The 22,636-nt window shown below is 38.1% G+C and overlaps 1 protein-coding gene and 1 long non-coding RNA gene across 3 annotated transcripts in view; one reads left to right on the top strand and one right to left on the bottom strand.

Moving 5' to 3' along the window:
* Window positions 1–898: 898 nt before the first annotated feature.
* emilin2a (elastin microfibril interfacer 2a) lies at window positions 899–20,512 on the bottom strand. The gene is made up of 9 exons (XM_055201971.2): window positions 20,165–20,512; window positions 19,662–19,787; window positions 17,820–18,004; window positions 15,783–17,687; window positions 7,783–8,127; window positions 7,655–7,708; window positions 7,522–7,572; window positions 5,619–5,756; window positions 899–2,202 (listed from the first exon to the last, which is right to left on the bottom strand). The coding sequence occupies exons 1-9, from the start codon at window positions 20,299–20,301 to the stop codon at window positions 1,877–1,879; spliced, it is 3,267 nt and encodes a 1,088-aa protein (XP_055057946.2). The 5' UTR covers window positions 20,302–20,512; the 3' UTR covers window positions 899–1,876.
* Window positions 18,884–22,636, top strand: part of LOC129442117 (uncharacterized) — a 27,423-nt gene continuing 23,670 nt past the window's right edge. For both annotated transcript variants that reach the window (XR_008643782.2, XR_008643783.2), the window contains exon 1: window positions 18,884–18,963. This is a non-coding gene — a long non-coding RNA (uncharacterized lncRNA). The remainder of the gene's footprint in view (window positions 18,964–22,636) is intronic.

Below are 22,636 nucleotides of genomic sequence, written 5' to 3'. Positions count from 1 at the left end.
GTTAATAAAGGTCCTTGCAGTTAACTCTTTCGCTGCCATTGCCGAGTTATCTCGCCAATTATGAGTTAATATTTAACTGATAAATATGCTTTTCTGGACGAATTTCAAAGTGAAAGTGTAATACTGCTTTGCCGAACTGAATTTATCAAAAACGGGAGTTAAAAAGATTTAATGATTTATTTTAACTGCCTTTATGTTTGATAGTCATTCTGAGTCTGATCTCTAACATAAATTCCTTTACAAAAACGCAATTTTTAAGCTTTTTGCTCAAAATGTTGTATTTTTGAAGAGAAATGTCCATATTTCAGTGGTTAAATTAAGTGGAAAAAGTAAATATATAATGAAACGTTTTTTCCCCATTTTGTTTGTTTGTTTGTTTATTGTTTGAAAGCAGAGGGTGTGTTCTTTCATTTAATATATTTGTATGTTTATATATTTATAGAAGATACATTTTTCCTGCAAGGAATTTTGTGAAACTTGTTAAAATCACAAAAATGCGGGTGGGCAACTTTTCTCAAACAGGCTGGCGGCGAATGAGTTAATTAATGCGATTTTGTAAGAAAAATATCCATATTTCAAACTTTATAACCTATAATAACTAGCTTCCAGTAACGATGCCATCTTGGACTCGCACAATTTACGCTAGTCACTGCGCAATGTGCCTAAACTGCAAAAAATGACTTATAGTATTTTTGTCTTGTTTTCAGTGAAAATATCTAAATATCCTTAAATTAAGATGCATTTTCTTGACCTAGGAAAATAAGCTAGTTTTTATACAAAATATATCAAATTTAAGTGATTTTGTGCTTAAAAAAATCTGCAGGAATAAGAAAAAAATTCTTGAATTAAGTGTTTATGAAAAATGTTTAGAGAGAATTTTTCTTATTGCATTGGCAGATTTTTTTGCTTGTTTTAAGCACTAATTTACTTAAAGTGTATATGTTTGTCTAAAAACTAGCTTATTTTCCTAGGTCATTTTGCTCATCAAGAATGCATCTTAATTTAAGAATTTTTAGATAGTATTTTTGTCTTGTTTTCAGTAAAAAATAAGAAAGTCATTTTTCGGCAGTGTATGGCAACCAACACTCACTATACTAAAACTCTCGTGAATCCAAGATGGCGCCATACCGAAAGCTACACTCTTAAAAAATATTTAACCCAGGGCTGGGTAACTATAGGACAGAACACATCTCTGGGTCAAAAATGACCCAAACAATGGGCTGTTTTAACCCAAATGCTGGGTTATTGTTAATCAACCATGTTGAAACAACCCAGCAGTTGGGTTAAAACAACCCACCATTTGGTCACCCCAACCCAGAAATGTGTTCTGTCCCACAGCAACCCAGCCCGGGGTTAAAAACAACCCAATGTTTTTTTTTTTAGAGTTATTATAGTTTATAAAGTTTGAAATATGGATATTATTCTTACACAGTCGCATCATTACCCACAGAAGACCTTTTATTAACCCATTAGCTGTGTGAATTAACTCTGAAGGATGAATGCACTTTTTGGGGTGTCCAAAGTCCAAAGTTGTTCCCTGTTAAATCTTGGAAGAGCAAAGACATTACCAAAATAACTCCAAATGTGCTCGTATGAAAGATGATGGACATGTGTATCTCGGATTGCCCGATGGTGAGCAAATCATAGGGTGATTTTGATATTTGGCTGCAGTATCCCTTTAACACTTCCAACACAAGCTTTGTTTAAATACTGATTGGCAAACAAATAACTCCGTGCTGTATTTTCGATAAATAACCCAATAAGCCAAAATCTATTGCATAGTCACAAATCTTCCATAATGCAGGCAGCATTGTAAATGGCTAGACTTGTATAAAAACAGTCACATTATTAGCGCTCCTCGCTGACTTATGGGTTATCATCTGGCCTGGGGGGAATATAAGAATATAGCGCTGAAAGTGGAGAGGATCTCTCTAGATTCCGAAACCGCCAGATTTCCAGCAGTGCGGACCAAAGCCACAGTGTCCCCTTGCCGGAGTGGAAGGATAAGGCTGAAGGACGCAGACCCACCGCATGTGCACTGATCTGGGGTCAGTCGCGGGTGGCCACTCCAGTAACCTGCTGTGTCCAGCTTCTGCACGCTGCGATTGGAGACGGAGAGCGCAGCTTCTGCATGCTCGCCCCGAGGAGCTGTAAGTACAGCGGTGACCAGATAGCGGCCATCAGTGGGCACTGTGAAGATCCCTACAGTATATGAGAGGATAAGGACAGAGTCAGTTGCCAAGTAAAACATAGGCTGTATGCTGCAAGCCTGTTTACAAAAACATATTTGTGCAGGATAGTGTTTTGGACCTGGGTTGGCCATTTAAGAGATCATAAAAATAACCCTTATTCATTTATCATTAAAAAAAAACGCAAGTACAGCAAACAATTCACAAAAGACATACAGCACTGAAAATAAGCTTTATATTGCCTATGGGATACTGTGGCCATGATTCATACATTATTCAGAATTTGACGAAATTTTACATTAATGCATTTGGCAGAGGCTTTTATCCAAAGTATCATACAGTGCATTCAAGATCTGTACCCTCCCTGGGATTAAAGGGATAGTTCACCCAAAAATGAAAATTCTGTCATCATTTACTCACTCTCAACATGAGTGTGAAAAAATGATGACAGGATTTTCATTTTTGGGTGAACTATCCCTTTAAAGCAATGTCCATTGCACTGCTGATGCACGTCATCAGCAAGACATGTGGTTTTTAATCCGATTTATCTGTTGAAATAAAATGATGAGATAAATCAGATGTTAAATAAGAGAGACTGTGGGTCTTAAAGTCTTCATGAATTTAAAAGTTTTTTGGCTTTTAGTATGAATATGTTAGCCTTAAGGATAGTGTGCTCCAAGAAATATGCCCTTTTAAGTCCCTGTAAAGTAAAATATTAAATGTCTTCTAAGTTTGTCACACCAAAGAAAAATGTGATGCTAGCCACCCAACCTCCAACCAAATTTGAATGATGGAAAAAACGGCAAGTAAATAAAATAAGTTATAAAAAACATGGAAAAATAGGCAGCATTCTCTGCTCTCAACCAACGCCCACTCATGGGAAAGCTGCCGTCTCTCTAAACTTTCAAATAGCGCTGCAACCTGAATGGATGCTCGTCATTATGTTAGGGACGGGGCCATGCGACTGCCAAAAAAATCCTGAACTCAAAAATGGGGAAAAACTGTGAAATTTAGTACTAGTTTACAGCCTTTGTGGCATGTTTCAACAATACATTTCTAAAATGTATAATGTGAATAAAAAACGCTTTTCTTTAGGGACTTTTATAAGGATTAAAACCTTTCACTTCCACCTATACAAATAAATTTTTTTATGATATTATTATTCTCATCAGATTCCAGGCTGTGAGGTAAACTAAACGCTATTGGCTAAATTAAAAGAGGGAGGAGCCACTTAATATGCCACGCCCTAACTTTCTGTTTCACTGGAAATTACATCAGCCCCAATCAGCATAATATACATCCCAGTGGCGAGGCTACATAAGGGCCACACTGGAAAAAAATACTTTCTTAGTTTTTTTGTCTTGTTTTCAGTAGAAATATCTAAAAAATCTTGAATCAAGATGTATTTTCTTGATGTGCAAAATGATGCAAGAAAAGAAATCTAGTTTTAGACAAAAATATACAATTTAAGTCAATATGCGCTTAAAACAATCAAAATTATCTGCCAACACAGTGAGAAAATAAATGTTTAAAAAACGTAAACTTATTCTCACCCTATTGGCAAAGAAAATACATCTTGATTTAAAAACTTTTAGATATTTCTACTAAAAACAAAAATACTAAGAAAGTCATTTTTTTGCAGTACAAGGTGACACTGGCTCACTCAGATTGACGGCTGGCCCACCCAGTCAGAAGAGACACTAAAGCAAAATAAATTACGCATAAATTATAATAACCTCTTTAAAAATAATTGCTCAAATATGCATTATTCAGAAATACATAACTATTTATATAAAAAGAAAATCATTTACATGGATTTATAAAGCTTGCAAAATGTTAACATTTAAGCCATTTGAAACAATCTGAGCGCAAAAGATGTCAAAGTGAGCTGTGTTCTGTGCGCAAAGACGCACACACATACTCAAATGGACACACACTCATAAGTGCATGCACGAAGATGTGTGTTTCAAAAAGCAGGCAAATACAGAATCTATTTGTGCCTGACAGGATACCTAAACTGTTCTCGAAATACCAAATTCTTGGCAAGTATTCTCATAAAAAACAGTGAGTTATGTCTTAAAGTTATGACTAAAAACATTTTAATTTTCAAAAGCATGCGACTGTTAAGATTTGCATGAATTTAAGGTCATATTTCTTTTGATTTTAGTTTGCTTCGTACCGAGCCCCTAAGTTTAGTTTATGTGCTCACGTAAAACACTCATGTGCTCACGCAAAACCATGTGCAGAATCTTTTTTAAAGTTTAGTTACGCGTACTCACTGAGTGAAACTATCGCACGCGCACGTGAAATCAAAAGTTTTGTGTGCACACGCGAAAGTTTCAAGTGAGCACGTGAAAGTTTCACGTGAGCACGCGATAGTTTCACGTGAGCAAGCGATAGTTTCGCGTGTGCACGCGAAACTAAACTTCATTTAATTTTTGCTCCATGTCCCCTTCGGGGCTCCATAGCTTCATACTGTTTGACGATTTACTTTAAAGCACATTGGTCAACAGACATTGTAATTAATTCTGCTATATAAATAAATTGTCATTAAAGTGAATGGAAACAGTTTAGAAAGAATTCATATGGATCCATGTTTATTTGTTCTTTAAGTGGCAGTACACTTAAGAAATATTCTTATGTTTGTGCCATTATGTTAATTAAACAACAGAAGACAAAAGGAAAATCACTTCTTTACCTTTAAAAGATTAATTATATTTAATTTATAAAATGAAGAAGACAATTTTGTTATTCATTTGATCCTATTTCTCTTTCTAAATACTACCGTTATACTTTATTTGTAACTTTCCATATGCTTATAATTTCTTGATTTGTTGTCATTTTATTTTCCCTATTTCCATTTTTTTGCTGATATAAAAATTATTCAATCCGTGACTCAAAAAAGGTAATTTCTTTAACCACTATATTGTAAAATGATGTAATTTAAGAGTAGGCATTGTATTCCATCCCAAAGAGTATTTGAAATTCGAATTAGTATGTCACAAATCATAGTTATGATCATGTTAAAATTAGTATCCATAAAGTTTCCATGTAGATCCATGAACACTCAAACGCCTGATATTACTCATGCACAACACACCGCAAGAGGGCGAAGTTTAGTTGCGCTGCACAGAATTAACAAATTAACTTAATGATGCGGCACTGAATCAATAAATTAGATTACAGAGTAAACATCACATGACAAATAACGAATGAAGAAATGCTTGAATGCAAAGATGAGTTGTGTTCAGATGTTTGAATTTCTTAAGGATCACAGTGAACACAGTCGTCACACAACAATATGTACTTACTTTCCCAACACAAAAACAGTACATGTTATTAGGGCATAGTATTATTGGCCGGAATGGGATGCAGCTTTAAGAAGTAAAAACTGTAGTAAAAGTATTGCGTTTAAGCATATCAGTTTACCTGTCTGAGGGTTGTAGTGTCTTCCATCATTGACCAGCACCCTATCAAATCGAATGATACCAAAGTCTCCTGAGAAAGTTTGTCTTGTAAGTCCAGCTGAGAATGAAAACGGGTCCATCGAGAAGTGCTGCTGAGACACTGTTGTGAAAGGAAGTTCAAGAGTTTAAGAGCTGATCGTGACACGATTATGATTTTAATAATTGTCTAAAATGCAAATATGTAGCTGAAAAAAAGCTTTTTTGTATAGATGTTACAATATAGTCCTACACAGCAAAAAATGATTTTCAAGAAAAATAATTCTTATTATTTTTGTTTTGTTTTCATAAAAAAATCTAAACATGATGCTTTTTCTAAATGAGCAAAAAACAAACAAGAAAACAAGTCTAGTTTTTAAACAAAAAATATCAAATTTAAGTGATTTTGTGCATAAGACAAGCAAAAAAACCTGCCAATGGGGTATGCAAATTTTTCTTGAATTTAGTGCTTACCCCATTGGCAGATTTTTTTGCTTGTTTTATGCACAAAATAACTTAAATTTTATATTTTTGGTCGAAAAACTAGACTTATTTTCTTGGATCATTTTGCTCATCAAGAAAAAGCATCTTAAAGGAATATTCCATTTTCTTAAAAGAAAAATCCAGAAAATTTACTCACCACCATGTCATCCAAAATGTTGATGTCTTTCTTTGTTCAGTCGAGAAGAAATTATGTTTTTTCAAAGAAAACATTGCAGGATTTTTCTCATTTTAATGGACTTTAATAGACACCAACAATTAATACTTAACTCAACACTTAACAGTTTTTTTCAACTGAGTTTCAAAGGACTATAAACGATCCCAAACGAAGCATAAGGGTCTTATCTAGCAAAACGATTGTCATTTTTGACAAGAAAAATAAAAAATATGCACTTTTAAACTACAACGTTTCATCTAGGTCCGGTCCAGCGCGACCTAACGTAAATGCGTAGTGATGTAGGGAGGTCACGTGTTACATATATAAAATGCACATTTGCGGACCATTTTAAGCAATAAACTGACACAAAGACATTAATTAGTATCAGTTGACATACAACAACGTAGGAACAGTCCTCTTTCAAGACGCTTGTAAACACTGGGGCGGAGTTTCGCGTTCGTCCTCTGTGACCTCTTGACGTCATGACGTATTGCGTGGGGTCACGCTAGCGCATGACGACCGGATCTGGGCGAGAAGTTGCGCTTTAAAAGTGTATATTTGTTATTTTTCTTGTCAAAAATGACAATCGTTTTGCTAGATAAGACCCTTATGCCTCGTTTGGGATCGTTTATAGTCCTTTGAAACTCCGTTGAAAAAAACTGTTAAGTGTTGAGTTAAGTATTAATTGTTGGTGTCTATTAAAGTCCATTAAAATTTGAAAAATCCTGCAATGTTTTCCTCAAAAAACATAATTTCTCCTCGACTGAACAAAGAAAGACATCAACATTTTGGATGACATGGTGGTGAGTAAATTATCTGGATTTTTCGTTTAAGAAAATGGAATATTCCTTTAATTTAAGAATTTTTAGACATTTTTATTGGAAACAAGACAAACATACTAAGAATTTTTTCTTGAAAATCATTTTTGCAGTGTACTTATCGTTTTTAAAATGTTTGATTTTGCATCGAATGGATCTCAGTCATTACTACAAATCAAATACATATTGTATGTGAAGGGGGCGGGGGCTGATTATTGCAACACTGTGACAAATAGAAGACATGTTTTCATTTATTCAAAAAACTGTGGTGAAACTTAGTAACTATATCCATCTTTCTCTGAATAATAGACTAACATAATTGAAATACACTGGGTCCTAGCTAAATTCAAGCTGATTCAACACATTTTTGGGGTATTTTATATTTTTGGCTATTGTATTTTATTGTAACCGACCTGGAGTTGCAATGGGCCTCTGGTGTGCAGGATTCCATGGAATATGTGCAACTATTATAAGAATAAAATGTTAAAATTCAGCAAAATATGTTTCAAAGAATTTTAAATAACAGATAAATTGACTTTTATTTACCTTGAGGTTGATGTTGGTTTGAATTATACAAGACGGGATTCACAGGACGATAGCCTATGAAAAAGAAAAAACTATTTTTAAATACTGTTGACGCCTTGCAAACCACTGTCACCTATTTCACATCATACCTGGTGCACCTGCAAATCCTGTCAGATGCGTGTCTGTGTCTTTTGATGTCTGATCCCGTCTGACCGTTACTCTGCGCATATACCCGGGTGGACCGGCTTGCCCTGTGACCACCACCGGCTTGTGTACGGCGGGTTGTTTGGGTTGTATGGGCTGCCTGGGCGGCTGTGGGAAGTAGGGCTGGCGTGAGATGGTGGGCTGGCGAACGGGGGGACGCCCGGTCACTGGCACTGTTCTGTGGGGTATTACCAAAGGTATGTGGATATGAGGAATATAGGGTCTATGGGGTTGTAATGGAGATCTGGTGTCAGGGACAGATGAAGGTTTCTCTTGCCTCACTGGCAGGCCTGTGTGAGGGAAAAATTGGGAATGGAGATTTAGTTTTTGTTGGCAGTGCTAATACAGAATATAAAACCAAATGGACAAATCAGATGTCACTAAATGAACAAAAGATGAAGAATATCCGATATACACTATTTTCAATAAAATGAAAGTTAATGAGTTGTCACTCCACATACAACAGTATCATAGACTTATAATGAATTCACGAGACATATTCAAAGTCTTTTGAGACCGCATGATAGCTTTTTCTTCCCCCTCCAGTGGGCTTTTTGCAGTATTGGAAAACAGTGGCCTTGAATATTTTCCAAGCTTTCATCTTTATTTCCATGAAATGAACAAAACCATAAAAGCAGTGGTGCCTCGTGACTGCTCATCCGAGGGACGCAAATTCAAAATAAGGGTTCGGAGTGTCGTGTGTGTTGCTCGTGTTTTCAAAATATGTGTTTGTTGCGTCATGTGAACCATGTGCATTACGTGTTTTGTCAAAATAAGGGTCTGCTACACACGCGTCAAACCAGTTTATGATAAAAGAGACGCTCACGTTCACAAAATACACGCAAGACGCTCCCTTAACAGTAAACTTCGATTACGCATGAGATTATGTGAGTATCTGGCAAAAGCAAGCGTCTCTTTTGTCATAAACCTTTGGGCGTGTCTGCAGCAGGCACTTGTTTTGACGGGACACGTGATGGACACAGGATCTCTCGACGCGCAGAACACATATTTTGAAATTATGTACCACACACATGACGGGCTACATATGCTACATAGGCATCGAGCGCCCTCAAAAAAATAAGTCACCGGCCGCTGCTATAAATGCTACTGCATAAAAGTTTGGTACACCATGAAGGTCGATTTATTTAATTAAACACAGAAATATAAAGTTAATGGAAAACCTGGTAAAGTCAGATTGGCCGCATTCATTTCACAATATCATCCATAAAGTATCCTAATGGTATGCAACCCATAATGTAAAATCTCCCATTAAAACTATTTACTTCTAATATTGTTTTAGTGTGTCTGACTTCATAAAGTATTTACACCATAGAGATGTTTTTAAAAAGCCACCAGAGAAAGCTTTATAGCTCCATTCAAGATTGTTTTGAAGGAGGTAAATCTAATATTTACAATGCCTTTGGTCCTGATGCTGTGCTTTCAGTCTGTGAGAGACAGAAAATCTATTTTTAAACATCACACTTTTTTACACTTCTCTCATGTATCTCACATGCACCTATTTTTCCAAAACCGTCTTATTTCAATCTGTTATATGCTTTATCTACGGCTTAGCAAAAAAATCTCGTCCTACCAGATGTTGTTGTCTAAATCGAGACGTGAAGTGCGTCATTTCACAGTAGGGTCTATTTTAAGTTCTGATTTTATTGGCTGTAGTAGAAATTGATCCAAAAAGGGGCGGAGTTTGAGTCCCACGAGTTCACTTCAAAGCTAATCAGCTGATATTGGCAAAATGCACTCGGCTAAAATCATGCGTCAGTGCTGTTTGTCTGCATTTAGCTGCTGCCTAAATATCAGATTTCACGCAAACATATTCCCACATACATTACCTCCCCCGAGGGATAGCAGGCATTTATCTGTGCGTTTCCCACAAGTCTATTTGGCACTCAGATCAGAAACAGACTCATCATTACACACAGTGCATTACAACAGGAACACAAATCACAAGGATACTGGATGCGGGGACTCAGGTGACACAGCTCTTATAGCTGGGAGGTTTTAATGTGTTAAAATGACTTCACCGAAAATGAATTTATGACTGTACTATGTCAAAATGGTCTTTCGGTTGACAGTTTCTGGTCTGGAAAGCAACACACACACAAATTGAGTTACCAGCAGGTAAACTTACTCGTGACTCAATCCAATGTGAGAATTTCCAGAAGGGTCCTGTGCAACTTGAACCCCAGATTTAAATGGGAAACACCTTTAAGTTCATCAATAAAAATTAAGTATCATCATCACACGACGTGCACACTGTTGGAAAAATGGTCAAAAAATGTCTATCACTGGTGTGGTAACCTAAAGAGTTTATAATGGTGCTTTTCCATTGCATAGTACCCCACTGTTTGGGTTGGGTCAGCTCATCTCACTTTGGCTTTTCCATCACGTTTAGTAACACTTCGGAGTGGGAGGGATTATAGGTGTGTCGTTATATTTGCGTTGCCTACTTCTGTGACATCATAAAAGTGAGAGTGTTGTTGTACATCCCCATACATTAATTTATTACCAGTCCGCCACAAAATTAAAATTGGCCACCACAAATAGATGTTTACACATCGCGTTTATCACTACCTCTGTCTAACATGACAGTTTCTGTATAAACACTGGTGGCGTCAGTCGACGCGCTCCGCTGAGCCTCATTTAAAGGCACACCATGGAACTTTTTGGCCACTAGGGGATGCTAGACATGTATTTTTCACGTCTAGCGCCCCTAGAGGCCACAAGCGCCGCAGCACTGTCGCAAAGGAAAAGAAGACAACTCTTTAGGTCACAAAGTGTGGCTTTCAGCTTTCGATTTATGACCCTGACATATTTCAATCTCAATTGCAATTCATCATTTGCTATTTCACTTCCTCTAGCGTCGCGTACGGATCTTGCCAAAAGCTAGAATGATAACGCAGACATTTTTTATACATTTAATTATATATTACCTCAGTTACGTCGCTTCCAAATACAAACATGCCCTATAATATAACCCCACTCCCAACACTATGATTGACAAGTTTAAGTACAGGCATTGGAAACGCAAATGCAAAGAGAATTGCGATTTCATTGGAGTTTTATCAAGATCTGTATGCGACGCTAGAGGAAGTGAAATAGCAAATGATGAATTGCAATTGAGATTGAAATATGGCAGGGTCATAACTCGAAAGACATAGGAAATTCAATTGCAAACGGACTTTGATTTTACATTTGAAATTTGGCATATATTGTACGTTCGCGTAAACGGACATGCAAACAGTTTGCATTTGAATTAAGTCACAGTTTTTACACCCACAAGCAAGAAACGCAATTGCAAATACCATTTGCAATTCCTTTTTAATAATGTCCGGAATATCGTTCCATAGTTTACTGTTAAAGGAGTGTCTTGCGTGTATTTTGTGAACGTGAGCGTTTTTTTAATCATAAACGGTTTTGACGCATGTGCAGTAGGCACTTATTTTGACAAAACACATGATGACACTCCGAACACTTATTTTGAATTAGCGCCCCTCGGATAAGCAGTCACGAGCCGCCACTGGCTAAAAGGGGGTTTCGGAATTTACAGCAAAGCACAGATGCCAACATGTTTGCTTGAGACGCAAGCTAGCATGAAAGTTAAGCTAATCATTTACATTAAAAGCGGAGTCCACGATGTTTGAAAAACGCTTTGGAAAGGGAGTCGGGCCGACTACCAAACACACTTATAGCCAATCAGCAGTAAGGAGCGTGTCTACTAACCGACATACTTGCCGGGTTGCGTAAGTGTGGGGCGGGTCTATCAACAGAAGGTCCAGATTCTATTGGGGTAGGGGCGTGTTTGTTTAGGTGATTTCAAATATCAACATTGGCTTTCAAACATCATGGACTCATCCTTTAAAGTGATGACGCTGGTAGTGACGATTCTCTCACACCAATCAGTGATCTACAATGTTTTCATGTCACGTTTTGGTATCAGCTAGGGTCGCTGAGAATCCCAGCCGAGGTGGTACCAAAAAAGTATTGGGTTCTACGTACTGCACCCAGTGGAAAAGCCCCCAAAAGTAAGCTGACACGACCCAAACCAAACCGTGGGGTACAATGCAATTAAAAAGCGCCACAGGTACCAAAGAGTGCATATTGGTACATATTGGTATTATATGTATACATATTTCTATGTAAATGGTACATATTAGGACCTTTTTAAGGGCACTGCCCCAGTGACAGCTATAGGGACCATTTTTTGGACAGTGTAAAGAATAAAAAAACTCTGGCCTCAAGTCGGGACACGTTGAGTGAAAGCAGGAAAGAGTTTCTCCAACATCCTCTGACTGAGAGATATCAATCAACAGGATGTGAGAGAAAGCACAGAAGCGTGGAACTAAAGTGATAAGAGTGTGGAGAGGGGAACCACGTGAAGTTCTGATTCACTTTAGGGACTATCAGGAGAAACTGTTGGTGAGAAATGTTCCCACCGGTCAGTCATGGTCATTCATCGTCTCCAAAACAAACAAAATTGAGGGTTTTGTCTGAGTGCATCTGATTCGAAGCCAGAAAAATGAATCGACATTAGTTGTGGGCGTTTTCTATTCATCCCAAAACATTATGAGACTAATGTTAAATCAATGAAGACCCATTAGAGCAAATTACGAGAATCTGAGCTGTGAGGCTTCACGGCACAACGGCTCAAGGCTTAGTCACAGTATTCCAGTATTGTGCAATGTGCCTCTGCCATGATCTGAAGCCAAAGAGTTTGAGTAATGCCGAAGCTATTCAGGGATAAGGTCTAATGTGCTTCAACTTTTTAACTGTATCGTGTCTCACAATAGCATTAAAACAACAAAACCCGAAACATATGTTAGGAGAAACATACACAACAGCCTGCCACATGTGTTGTCGTGGAACATTTAGTTTTATCATGGGCTGCAACACAAAATTACAGTCTATTAAAGCTAATTTTCCCTTTAAAGTCCTTTAGATTTATATAAAGATATATAATGGAAAACTTTTAGCGCATTAACACAAGGTCATCCATTAGCCAATGTTCTTGGAAGAGGGGCAATAGAAGGGAGCTGAAATATCCACCTCCACCCTTATCAGGAATGATGACATCAACCTTCAACAGGAGGATGGCGTGTTCTCTCGTGACATCACCGTCATACGAAAACTGAACATCTGCATTTGGGTGTGGGAATTCATTACCTCCAGAGGCCCTTCCATTGACTTTAGGATCAGACTTAATGAATACCAGACCCACGACTGAACTCAACTCCCCGGTTGTATATAGGCAGTGAAAGCAGGACAAAAGATCATTAAAGACCACACATATCTTAAGCTCGTAAAGAAAAGGGATTTTGGCTCGCAATCCATACAAGAAACCAACCCTAGCCTTGTAAGGCAGAAAGCTGAAGTGAAAGTTAAAATCGTGTCTCTTAAATCTAAACAACAGTTTGTAAATTAAGTGCACAAGTGTATATTAATAGACCGATTAAGTTGCTACGTTGCTTAGTAACTGTATACAGCCCATAGTTAGGTTAATGAAGTATTTGCTCGGCTTTCATTCTGACTATTATTCTTACATAGAAATATTTATTGAACTTTGGTATTTTTAGCACAACGCTAAAGCTGTTTAATAAAAGCAAGATGCCACTCGAGTCTGCAGAACATTGATCTAACCAAGAGTTAAGGATTTACTGGATGCTTTTGAACACCCCTTACGGTAAATAATAAAAAATTATAAGTAAAACTTGTTTTAATGGAAAAGAGTATTGAGAATATTCAACGATAAAAGCTTACGATCAGGACCAAAGTGATCAGTTAATTCAGTTCTCTTTACATTAAAGAAAGGTACTTTCAAAAGGCACGTAAGGTTAAAGTCCCCCTGTATCCCTTAAAGGGACACTCCCCTTTTTTGCAAATAGGCTCATTTTTCAACGCCCCTAGAGTTGAACATCTGATTTTTACTGTTTTGGAATCCATTCAGCTGATCTCTGGGTCTGGCGGTACCACTTTTAGCATAGCTTAGCATAATCCATTGAATCCGAATAGACCAAAAATAACCAAAGAGTTTGGATATTTTTCCTATTTAAAACTTGACTCTTCTGTAGTTATGCAGTGCCCAAAAATAGTCCCCTGCTATTGAAAGTAACCAGGGGGACTATTTTCAGGTGCTGCGTAATATCATTGCGCCTGCTGCAACCATAGTTCCTAGCCATATCGGCCTAGAAAATCACAACTTTTAATTTTCCGTCGGTCTTAGTACACGATGTAACTACAGTCACTTTTCAAGTTTTAAAAGTCAAGTTTTAAAAATAGGACAAATATTGAAACTCTTTGGTCATTTGTGAGCGTGATGCTAATGGTCTAATCAGATTCAATGGATTATGCTAAGCTATGCTAAAAGTGGTATCGCCAGACCCGGAGATCAGCTGAATGGATTCCAAAATGGTAAATGTTTAACTCTAGGGGAGCTGGAGAATGAGCATATTTTCAAAAAAAGTGGAGTGTCCCTTTAAAAATCATCTTTTAACATGAAAACAGCATATGTAACAGTTTGTCCTGTGATGATAATTTCTTCATGCCTGAATTTGCGAATTAGTCCCCGCCTCTACTTAATCGCACCAGCACAGACCATAGATATATATGTACACAGAGGCTGTATTCGTGTTCGAGTTGCGCATCACAGAAATAGAGCTGCAATCGTTTCAGCGCTGAGTTTATGCGCAATACATATCTATGGCTTGGACTGCCTGATCCACCCCTTTTGCTGTGTTGTTGTGATTGGTTATAGAGAGACAGAGCGCATTTATTCTAATTTAAAAACCACGCCCACCGGGGAAAAAACAATCCAACGTCTCCATTCACTTTGTATTGCCTCAGGCTGCCTCCTTGTCATTTCTGGCTTATAACAAAAGAATAATGCCTAAAAGCTGCTGTGTAACAGGGTGTACAGCAAACAAGCTAAAAAAAAAACAGAAATACGTTTTTGTAAGCTGTCGACCCCCAAAAAAACGAGCGTTTAAAGACACAAAAGTGGATTGCCGAATACGTTTCTCTCCAGTGGGCATAGTTCGTATAATAGTAGTACTATGAAAAGTTGCCTGTATCCACTTTTGTGTCTTTAAACGCTCGTTTTTTTTGTTGTCGACAGCTTATAAAAACATATTTCTGGGTTTTTTGGCTTGTTAGCTTTACACCCTGTCACACAGCAGCTTTTAGGCATTATTCTGCCCGAAATGACAAGGAGGCAGCCTCACGCAATTCAAAGTGAACGGTTGGATTGTTTCCCCCGCCGGTGGGCGTGGTTTTCAGGTTATGACGCGTTGCCCTCATTCTCTATGTTAGTGATGTAGAAAAACTGAAAAACTTTGGAAAACTGCAGTTTTATGAGGAAAATACTCAGCAATAGTGTTGAATGATGAATTTGAACATGGTTTTGTTTTAAAGCATATTTAAAACACCACACAGACATATAAACAACAATAAAAACTTGATTTTCACCACAGGGGACTCTAACAACATAGGACTGCTATAAGAACCTTCCTAGATCAAATTACTTATATATTATTTGCTTAGCATTCCTGCGAATAAAACCAAAGGGATCCATTCCAAAATGACTAACTTTTGTTTTGACATATTATGGGCATGTAAGGCACAGGAAACCTTTTTTGGCCCCCTGTTTCTGGGGCATAGAAGGTTATTGTATACAGTATGTATTGCCTCATTGATTCAGTATGAAAAAAGATGGAATATCCAAGCTCTTAGATAACGGAAAGCATTGTAATAAAAAGATGAGAAAATAAAAATAGCTAGTATTAAGAAAAAAATTTGAACTATTACAGTCAAATACAATGACTGACTTGTACTTTGATAGCAATCATTCAGTTTCCAACACCACCTTGGCTTATATCATGAATAAATGGATGTGTGGCTCCCTCATATTTCTATTTTTATTTGAATGAAAGCTTACCTTGTTCTCTAGTTGTATGGTCCTTAAGGACCTGCTTAGCAATGTCTGTTAGCTGGCTTTGATAATTCTGAAGGGAGTTCTGAAGAGCTGTGATCTCTCCTGAATGGCTACCCAAAGTGCTGTTCATCTTTGCCACTTGCTTCTCCAAGTCTCCTGAAAGGGCCTGGAAATGATTTGCCCCACCATCAAGGCGTCCACAGATCTTCTCCAGAGCAGTTACCCTGTCGTCCACTGTGGACACACCCTTAGCTACTCCGTCTGTGCTGAGCTTACACACGCTCAGCTCTGTCGTTACTCGAGAATTCAGTGCGTCCAGTTTGTCTCTTAGTTCTTCAATCTGGTTATCACTTGGTCTGCTTCCTACATGAAGACCAGGGATGCTTACCTGCCCCGAATGGCAGCATGTGGAGTTCAAAGTGTGTAGGTCTTGGCTAATTTTGCTTACCGTATCTCCTAATCCTGTTACATTTCCAGTCAACCCATTAACATTGTCAGTCAAACTATTGAGTCTTTTGTGGGTGTCCTGTATATGAGCATTGATAAACCGTTTTTCGGGCGACGTTCTTGTAATTGTATCTTCTAATGCGTGAAGCTTTGCTACGTTGTTTACCATATCAGAACGCAAGACATCCAAGTCATTTCTGTAGAGCCTCACGTCCTTCAAAAGACTTTCCAGATCCTCTACTTTTTGAGAATCGGTGGGTGTGTTGGTTGTGCAGCCGGCTGAGCATATCTGAACAATGGCGTTAAATTTGTCATCCAATCCCTGTATAAGGTACTTATTAGAGTTCACCTGAGATTGAAGTGTATCAGCAGAATCAGTAAATGGCCCTGAAAGGGAATTGTTGTTTATCTCAATTAGCATGTCAGTGAACTGATCCTGCACATCCTTCAGTTTCTCATTCAGGAGCTGACGGAGCGCAGCCACCTCATCCGTAATTTTCGCTGTAAGTTTCTCATCCACGTAGAAGCAATACGTTTCTGTGTTTTTCTCAGTGACGTTCATCCTGTCCTCCAGGTCCTCTATACGTTCGCCGAAAATGTCTTCTATCTTCAGCGTGGACAGATACTGTAATTCGTTGTCTACGCGGGCATTGAGGATGCGATGGGCTTCTGCCACTCGATTAATTTCCCGCCTCAAGTCACTGTAGTCACCATTCCCCATTACATCGGTCGTTTGACGGTTTGTGCGCACCAGACCATCCGACATGGACATATCAAGGCGAAGGTCGCGTATCTCCTTTCTAAGCTCGGCCTCTTTGTTTTGCACTAAATCAGTGAGGCTAACGTAGCCACTGTCCTTTCCGTCTTCACAAGCCTTTTGAAGAGAATGAATCTTATCGTCGCATGCGTTTTTGAGATTGGTCATCTGGTCCTCCATGTTTGCGACGAGCTCCTTCTTGAGTTTCTCAAATTTTCCATCAATATACGTCTGAAGCATATCTGCATCCAGCGGGGTGGCGCCTGTAAGTGGCAGGCCTTGTGAGGCATCCATAAGCATTCGGATCTGTCCGTCGTGTCCCGTCACCGTTCCTCGCAGCTCCTCGAGAGCTTCGTCTTTGCTTTTAAGAGCCTCTGTCATATCACTCAACCTGGCCAGCAGTTTCTCGATTTCCCTTTCTTCGTGGGTGTGTCCTCTCATGGCCTGGTGGCCGTCCAGATGCACGGCGCTCTCCTCCGTGCCACCTGCTCTTGCGCTGTCAGGTACACTCCTGTCATTGAGGAGAGTAATGAGCATCTTGCTGGTGTCCTCCTGTAGGTCCGTGCGCAGGTTCTCAGCCATACCCGTCATGGCTGACTGGAGATCCAGTACGGTCTGAGAGAGTCGCTGCACTTCGTCCTCCAACATACGTGTTTTGTCAGCTCGTCTGACATCATATTGTCCATTTTCACGTCTCTCTGACCCTGCGGTAACAAAATAAATGTGAAAGCATGAATCGTAAACATATCAACTATATGATTGGGATCAGCTTCAGTTAGTCTGATGATGCCATAATTGCAATTATTTCAAATCAAACACTCAAATGCATGTCCTACTTTGCGCATGTCGTGGTTGTCCAGGATGGGGCGCTTGGTGCGACCGTGGATGTACTGTGTCTCTGTTTGGAGAGCCTTTTAGTTCTCTGCAGTCTGGACCCTGGTATCCTGGACAGCATCTCCATTCCAGCTCGGTCACAGTCTTGTAGGCTATCTTGTAAGTAGGTCGAAAGCGAGTCCGATATCTGGGGAGAAAAGTGATTGAGGTGACCTTTTGCATGAGCTGAAAGGTAAAAACCAAATACATTTGGACTGTAGACTCTCATTAAAAATGATTTGATCAAACCATGTCTTAAGCAACTTATTGGTATTACTCTGAACCTTGAGTAATAGTCCATGAACTGAGAGTATTGGCGCGATTACAGGATGAAAGGAAAGGTAAAGATGAGCATTAACTTGTGCAGAGATTAATACAAATATTTTTGGCTTAGTCTGTTTAAGACTCTCTTAATGGTGTTGATCTTGTTACCTCTAAACAATTAAGGGGTGGTTTCCCGGACAGGGATTAGCTTAAACCAGGACTAGGCCTTAGTTTAAATAGGAAATATAACTAGTTTTAATAAACATTGTGTGCATTTTGAGACAAAACAAAGGGTACTGGTGTATTTTAAGATATGTCAGTGCAAGTTATTTTCAGTTTGGACAGCTCTTTACATTTATTTTAGTCTAAGACTAGTCTAATCCCTGCCCGGGAAATCGCCCCAAGACGTTCAGTTCTTGTACAACTTAAATTATAAAACTATTTAACTAATTACCCCCCCCCAAAAAAAAAAAAAAAAATCAGTTACATGACAGTTACTTTGGATAAAAGTGTCTGCTAAATAAATAAATGTAAATATCAATGTAGGTTACATTAAAGATGCAAATGTGGTTGATCAGCAAATCGTACCATATTAATGTTATTTTTGTTTATTTGTAAAATAATTATATTTATATTATGTAGGCTATTATGTTTATAATACATTTTACCCTAAACATATTTTACCAGTCAAACCGTAACCCGATGTGTTTTCAAAGCAAAAAAAAAAAAACAGGTGACATAATTTCCGGTGTCAGTCATAATGCAATTAAGTGGTCAGATTAGTGAGTAGCATTTTCTATAAAAACAAGTTGGTTTCCAGTTCCAGACCAGGACTTTAATGGAGTAAGTAAATGTCATTAACTTTCCATTTATACTTAATGTTTATAATATAATAATCAAAAAAATATTTTCCTGAGAAATTTGTAAGCAATCCAAGTCAACTGCAGGGCTTTCATTTCCGCGCATAAAATGGGTAAAACAGTCGTGTGTACATTTTCAGGTCCGAAATAAATCTAAATATAAGATTTTTTTTCACTCCTGGTACTATTACAGAATCAGTTTATCTGTGAAAACTAAACCACTTTGCATTGCAAGTTAAGTAAGGTTACTATTTTTAGTTCGTTTACATGAAACTTTAGCCAATGCCACAAACATGTCCACATTATATAAAAGTTATCCATATACCCAAGTCTTTAAATGTGAACAGGGCGCGAATTAAGGTTTTCATGTTCGGCTCCAAAGTAAACACAAACTACATTGTGGTATCTGGCTAACATGGCGGCTTTTATTGGCAGATTATTTATTGGCGTAGTCCATGAAGAGCACGGTGTGTTCGATCTAATGCAGTGCAGCGCAGACGCGATGATGGTATGACCTCAGAGTACCGCGACAGCACGCAGGTTTCGATTTGCTATCGCGGCATTTTGCCGTCATACGCCTATCGGTCTGGGCAGCGCTGCATGAAGTAGAACGTAGTTCATCCTGTAAGTAGCTAACGCCAAAATTTCCACACACCCCTCCCGGTCTCTGGAGGTACTTACATCACTGGCTGCTCACAGTCAGGCTGATGCTCTGGACAGCGCGCGGCTTCAGGCTCAACGTAACTTTCCACACTGCCTTGCACGGTGCAGCTGACGTTCTTTTGGACAATAAAAGCGCACCAGTTTCTGTAAATAGTGTACAAATAAACAAAACATTTTAATCATTTAAGGTTGACAACAAAATAGACGTCACGGTTTTATAAACAAAAATGTGTAAAACGGGTTTGAAAAGAAGCAATTTACCACCCTGAAACCATTGAAATGTTAATTCTCGAAAAGAAAATGGGTCTTCAATAAATCGATTGGCCTCGTTTGTTGCTTAAGCGATTTAACAAATGACGAAGTGTATGTCTCTTATTGGGGAATTAAATGAGTTGCTTTATAGTCGGATGAAGAGAAATTAACAAAAACACAGTTTAATCGACAAACTCGTGAATTTAAATAGTAAATATGCATTAGACTTCTGTAACATTCATAGCATTTTTAAGTTAACTGTTACTTACTTATTTCTGTGCCTGTGAACTGCTCCTGAATATGCGCTACCCTCGAACAAGCTTGACGGATATCCATAAGTGAGTGAAAAGCTTATGATAAAGAGACATGTTAAATGTAAACCAGATAAAGTTTGCTTGCTATTCATTGTTTTTAAAAAAGTCTAAACCTGAAACGTATTCGCGTGAGAAGAGCAGAGCACTGTTTCAGCCTCCAAAGGCCAAATAATAAAGAGTGCATGCAAGTTACGTCTGAGTTTGACAAAGTTCGCGAAGTCCGAAAAAAAATTGAAGGTGGACTCTAGTCTACCATGGGTTCAGTCCGCCGCCTATCTGAAAGATGGGGGTAGGGGAAGTGCTTAAAAAACAATAGCGCCCCTGCTTACCCCACCATGCCTGTTGCTTGTTTTAAGTGAACACAGTTTCCTTGCTCAATTGGAAACATCTGCCTTTTATCTCAGTTACAGGAAACTATTACTATCATGTAAACTCAAACTCAGCAAATCTAGAGCGAATGCAACAAGAAAGACTGTTTGTTCTTTGTAAATTAATAAATACATTAATTAGAATCAGAAATGTGTCCTGAGACAAACTCTGTCACCTTGCCAGTTGCATAAACTGCTTAGACTAGCCAAATTAGTCATCTTACTTTTACTCTTTATCCAAGAATGGTTGTAACTTTTGTAATCAGTTACATTAATTGTTTGGTTGGTCTCATTTGAATCTGAAAAGTAAGGCTGATCCGCATAACCTTCTGGTTCTTTACAGTGGAAAGGGTTTAACTATACTATAAAGTACTAAGAAGAAATGTTCCTTTTAAGTACTGTTGACTGAACATTTATTTTGGTAACCAATGGTTCTTCTGTAGCATCGGACCCTTTATCTAACTGTTATTTTTAAAAGTGTACAGTCCTTATCTGACAGTGACGGACACACTTGTCACGGTCTTAAGATATGTGTGGAAGCTGCAGTGGAGAAAACATGCACACAAAGATTTGTGCCTCGTTTTATGTCTTATTTTCTTATTTATTATCATTGAACTACATTAAATAATACGAAGTCTTCATTACCTCATGCAGAGGGTGTGAACAATTACGCGTGGTGTTGCATGATGTCAGTAATGTCCTCCATTACATTTTTGTTAGTTTAGTTGTTTGGAACATTTTATCTTCATTTATAAATGTTTATTTTATTTTATAGGGAAAATAGTATAATATATCCTAGGATTAAAAATGCACCCTATACCGGGTTTCTCACCTGAACCTGTATTTAGGCTACATACAGTACCTTACATACAGTAGTAGGTTTTTGATTGTCTATGATTGATTGCATTGCATTGCATAAAACCTTACACTTTTCTGGAAAAGGCATAGACTTTATTCTATGGATTCACTGTCGAGAGACACTGTAAAATGTTAGGACCGAGAATGCCGAGGACAGACTTTAAACGACATATATGTGATTAAATCACCGCTGATGCAGTTAAGAAGTTTATTCTGAGTGGGTGTTAACTGGTAGGCTAATTATCACAAAATGGGATTAAGGAAAAGCAACTAATCACAGATATTTAACGAGATGTGGCAGGCGTACCCCAAGTCATGTGTGCAGGCACCAAAAGAGGGCAGTGTAGACCCGTGAAACAACAAACACATAACGTCATTTAAAGCTTTGACTGTCAGCGCGAGTCGCCTCTGCTTAAATAGTGCTGTTATCGACTCTCGTATATTGCGTGGCTGAAAATAACTCTGATGATTTGTGGTTTATCACCACCAGATGTCTTATGAAACGAGACCTCTTGTGACACAAACATACATTAATTCAGACAAAAGTACATCTTAAAAATGATTCACCATCTCCCCTAAAACATTCTTAAGGAAAATTAAATGGTTTTATTAAAGCATAACTCTAACCATGTTTTGGCACTATTTGTATAACAAATAGTTTTATTGTAAATACTAAATAGTAAAACTAAGATAATAGCCATATAGTTAATTTGTGGTTTTGCTGCAAATGTCATAAAACAATGGTTACTGTATTAAAATGTTCGTAAGAGATAAATATATATGACTGTTCTTCTCATTCTAGTTTTTTTTGCGCTTACTTGTAAATAAAGATATTGCAATACCTCCAAACTAGACACGTGCTAGTACTTTTACCTGTAGAGATATTTTAGGGTGGCAACAAATGTGTAATAGGCTACGCTTGGACATAATTGTTTTTTTTTACTTTATTCTAGATAAACGGCACAAAACCTTAAATCACTTTTTAGATTGTTCTGTTATTGGCAAAGTAAGTGGCAAAGTTACACTTATGATGGATTGTAAAAAGCTTTCGCGAGTGACCTCTGTTTGCACTTTGAAAACAAAGCACATTTTGTATCCATACTAAACCTGCGACCGTCCAATTTGTCTGATCGGACCGTACATAGGTCGACAGGGTGTGAAGCACCTCTGCTGTCTGTTTACGGCGGCACAGTGAATGAAG

The sequence above is a fragment of the Misgurnus anguillicaudatus genome, chromosome 2 (genome assembly GCF_027580225.2).
Source record: "Misgurnus anguillicaudatus chromosome 2, ASM2758022v2, whole genome shotgun sequence".
In the NCBI taxonomy this organism is placed as follows: domain Eukaryota; kingdom Metazoa; phylum Chordata; class Actinopteri; order Cypriniformes; family Cobitidae; genus Misgurnus; species Misgurnus anguillicaudatus.
This window is presented reverse-complemented; position numbering and strand designations above follow the sequence as displayed.

Coding starts and splice junctions, on each gene's coding strand:
- emilin2a (XM_055201971.2), bottom strand. CDS start 20,301: ATGAATAGCAAGCAAACTTTATCTGGTTTACATTTAACATGTCTCTTT. Junction 19,788..20,164: donor GTTCACAGGCACAGAAATAA/GTAAGTAACAGT, acceptor CACTATTTACAG/AAACTGGTGCGCTTTTATTG. Junction 2,203..5,618: donor ACACTACAACCCTCAGACAG/GTAAACTGATAT, acceptor CATATACTGTAG/GGATCTTCACAGTGCCCACT.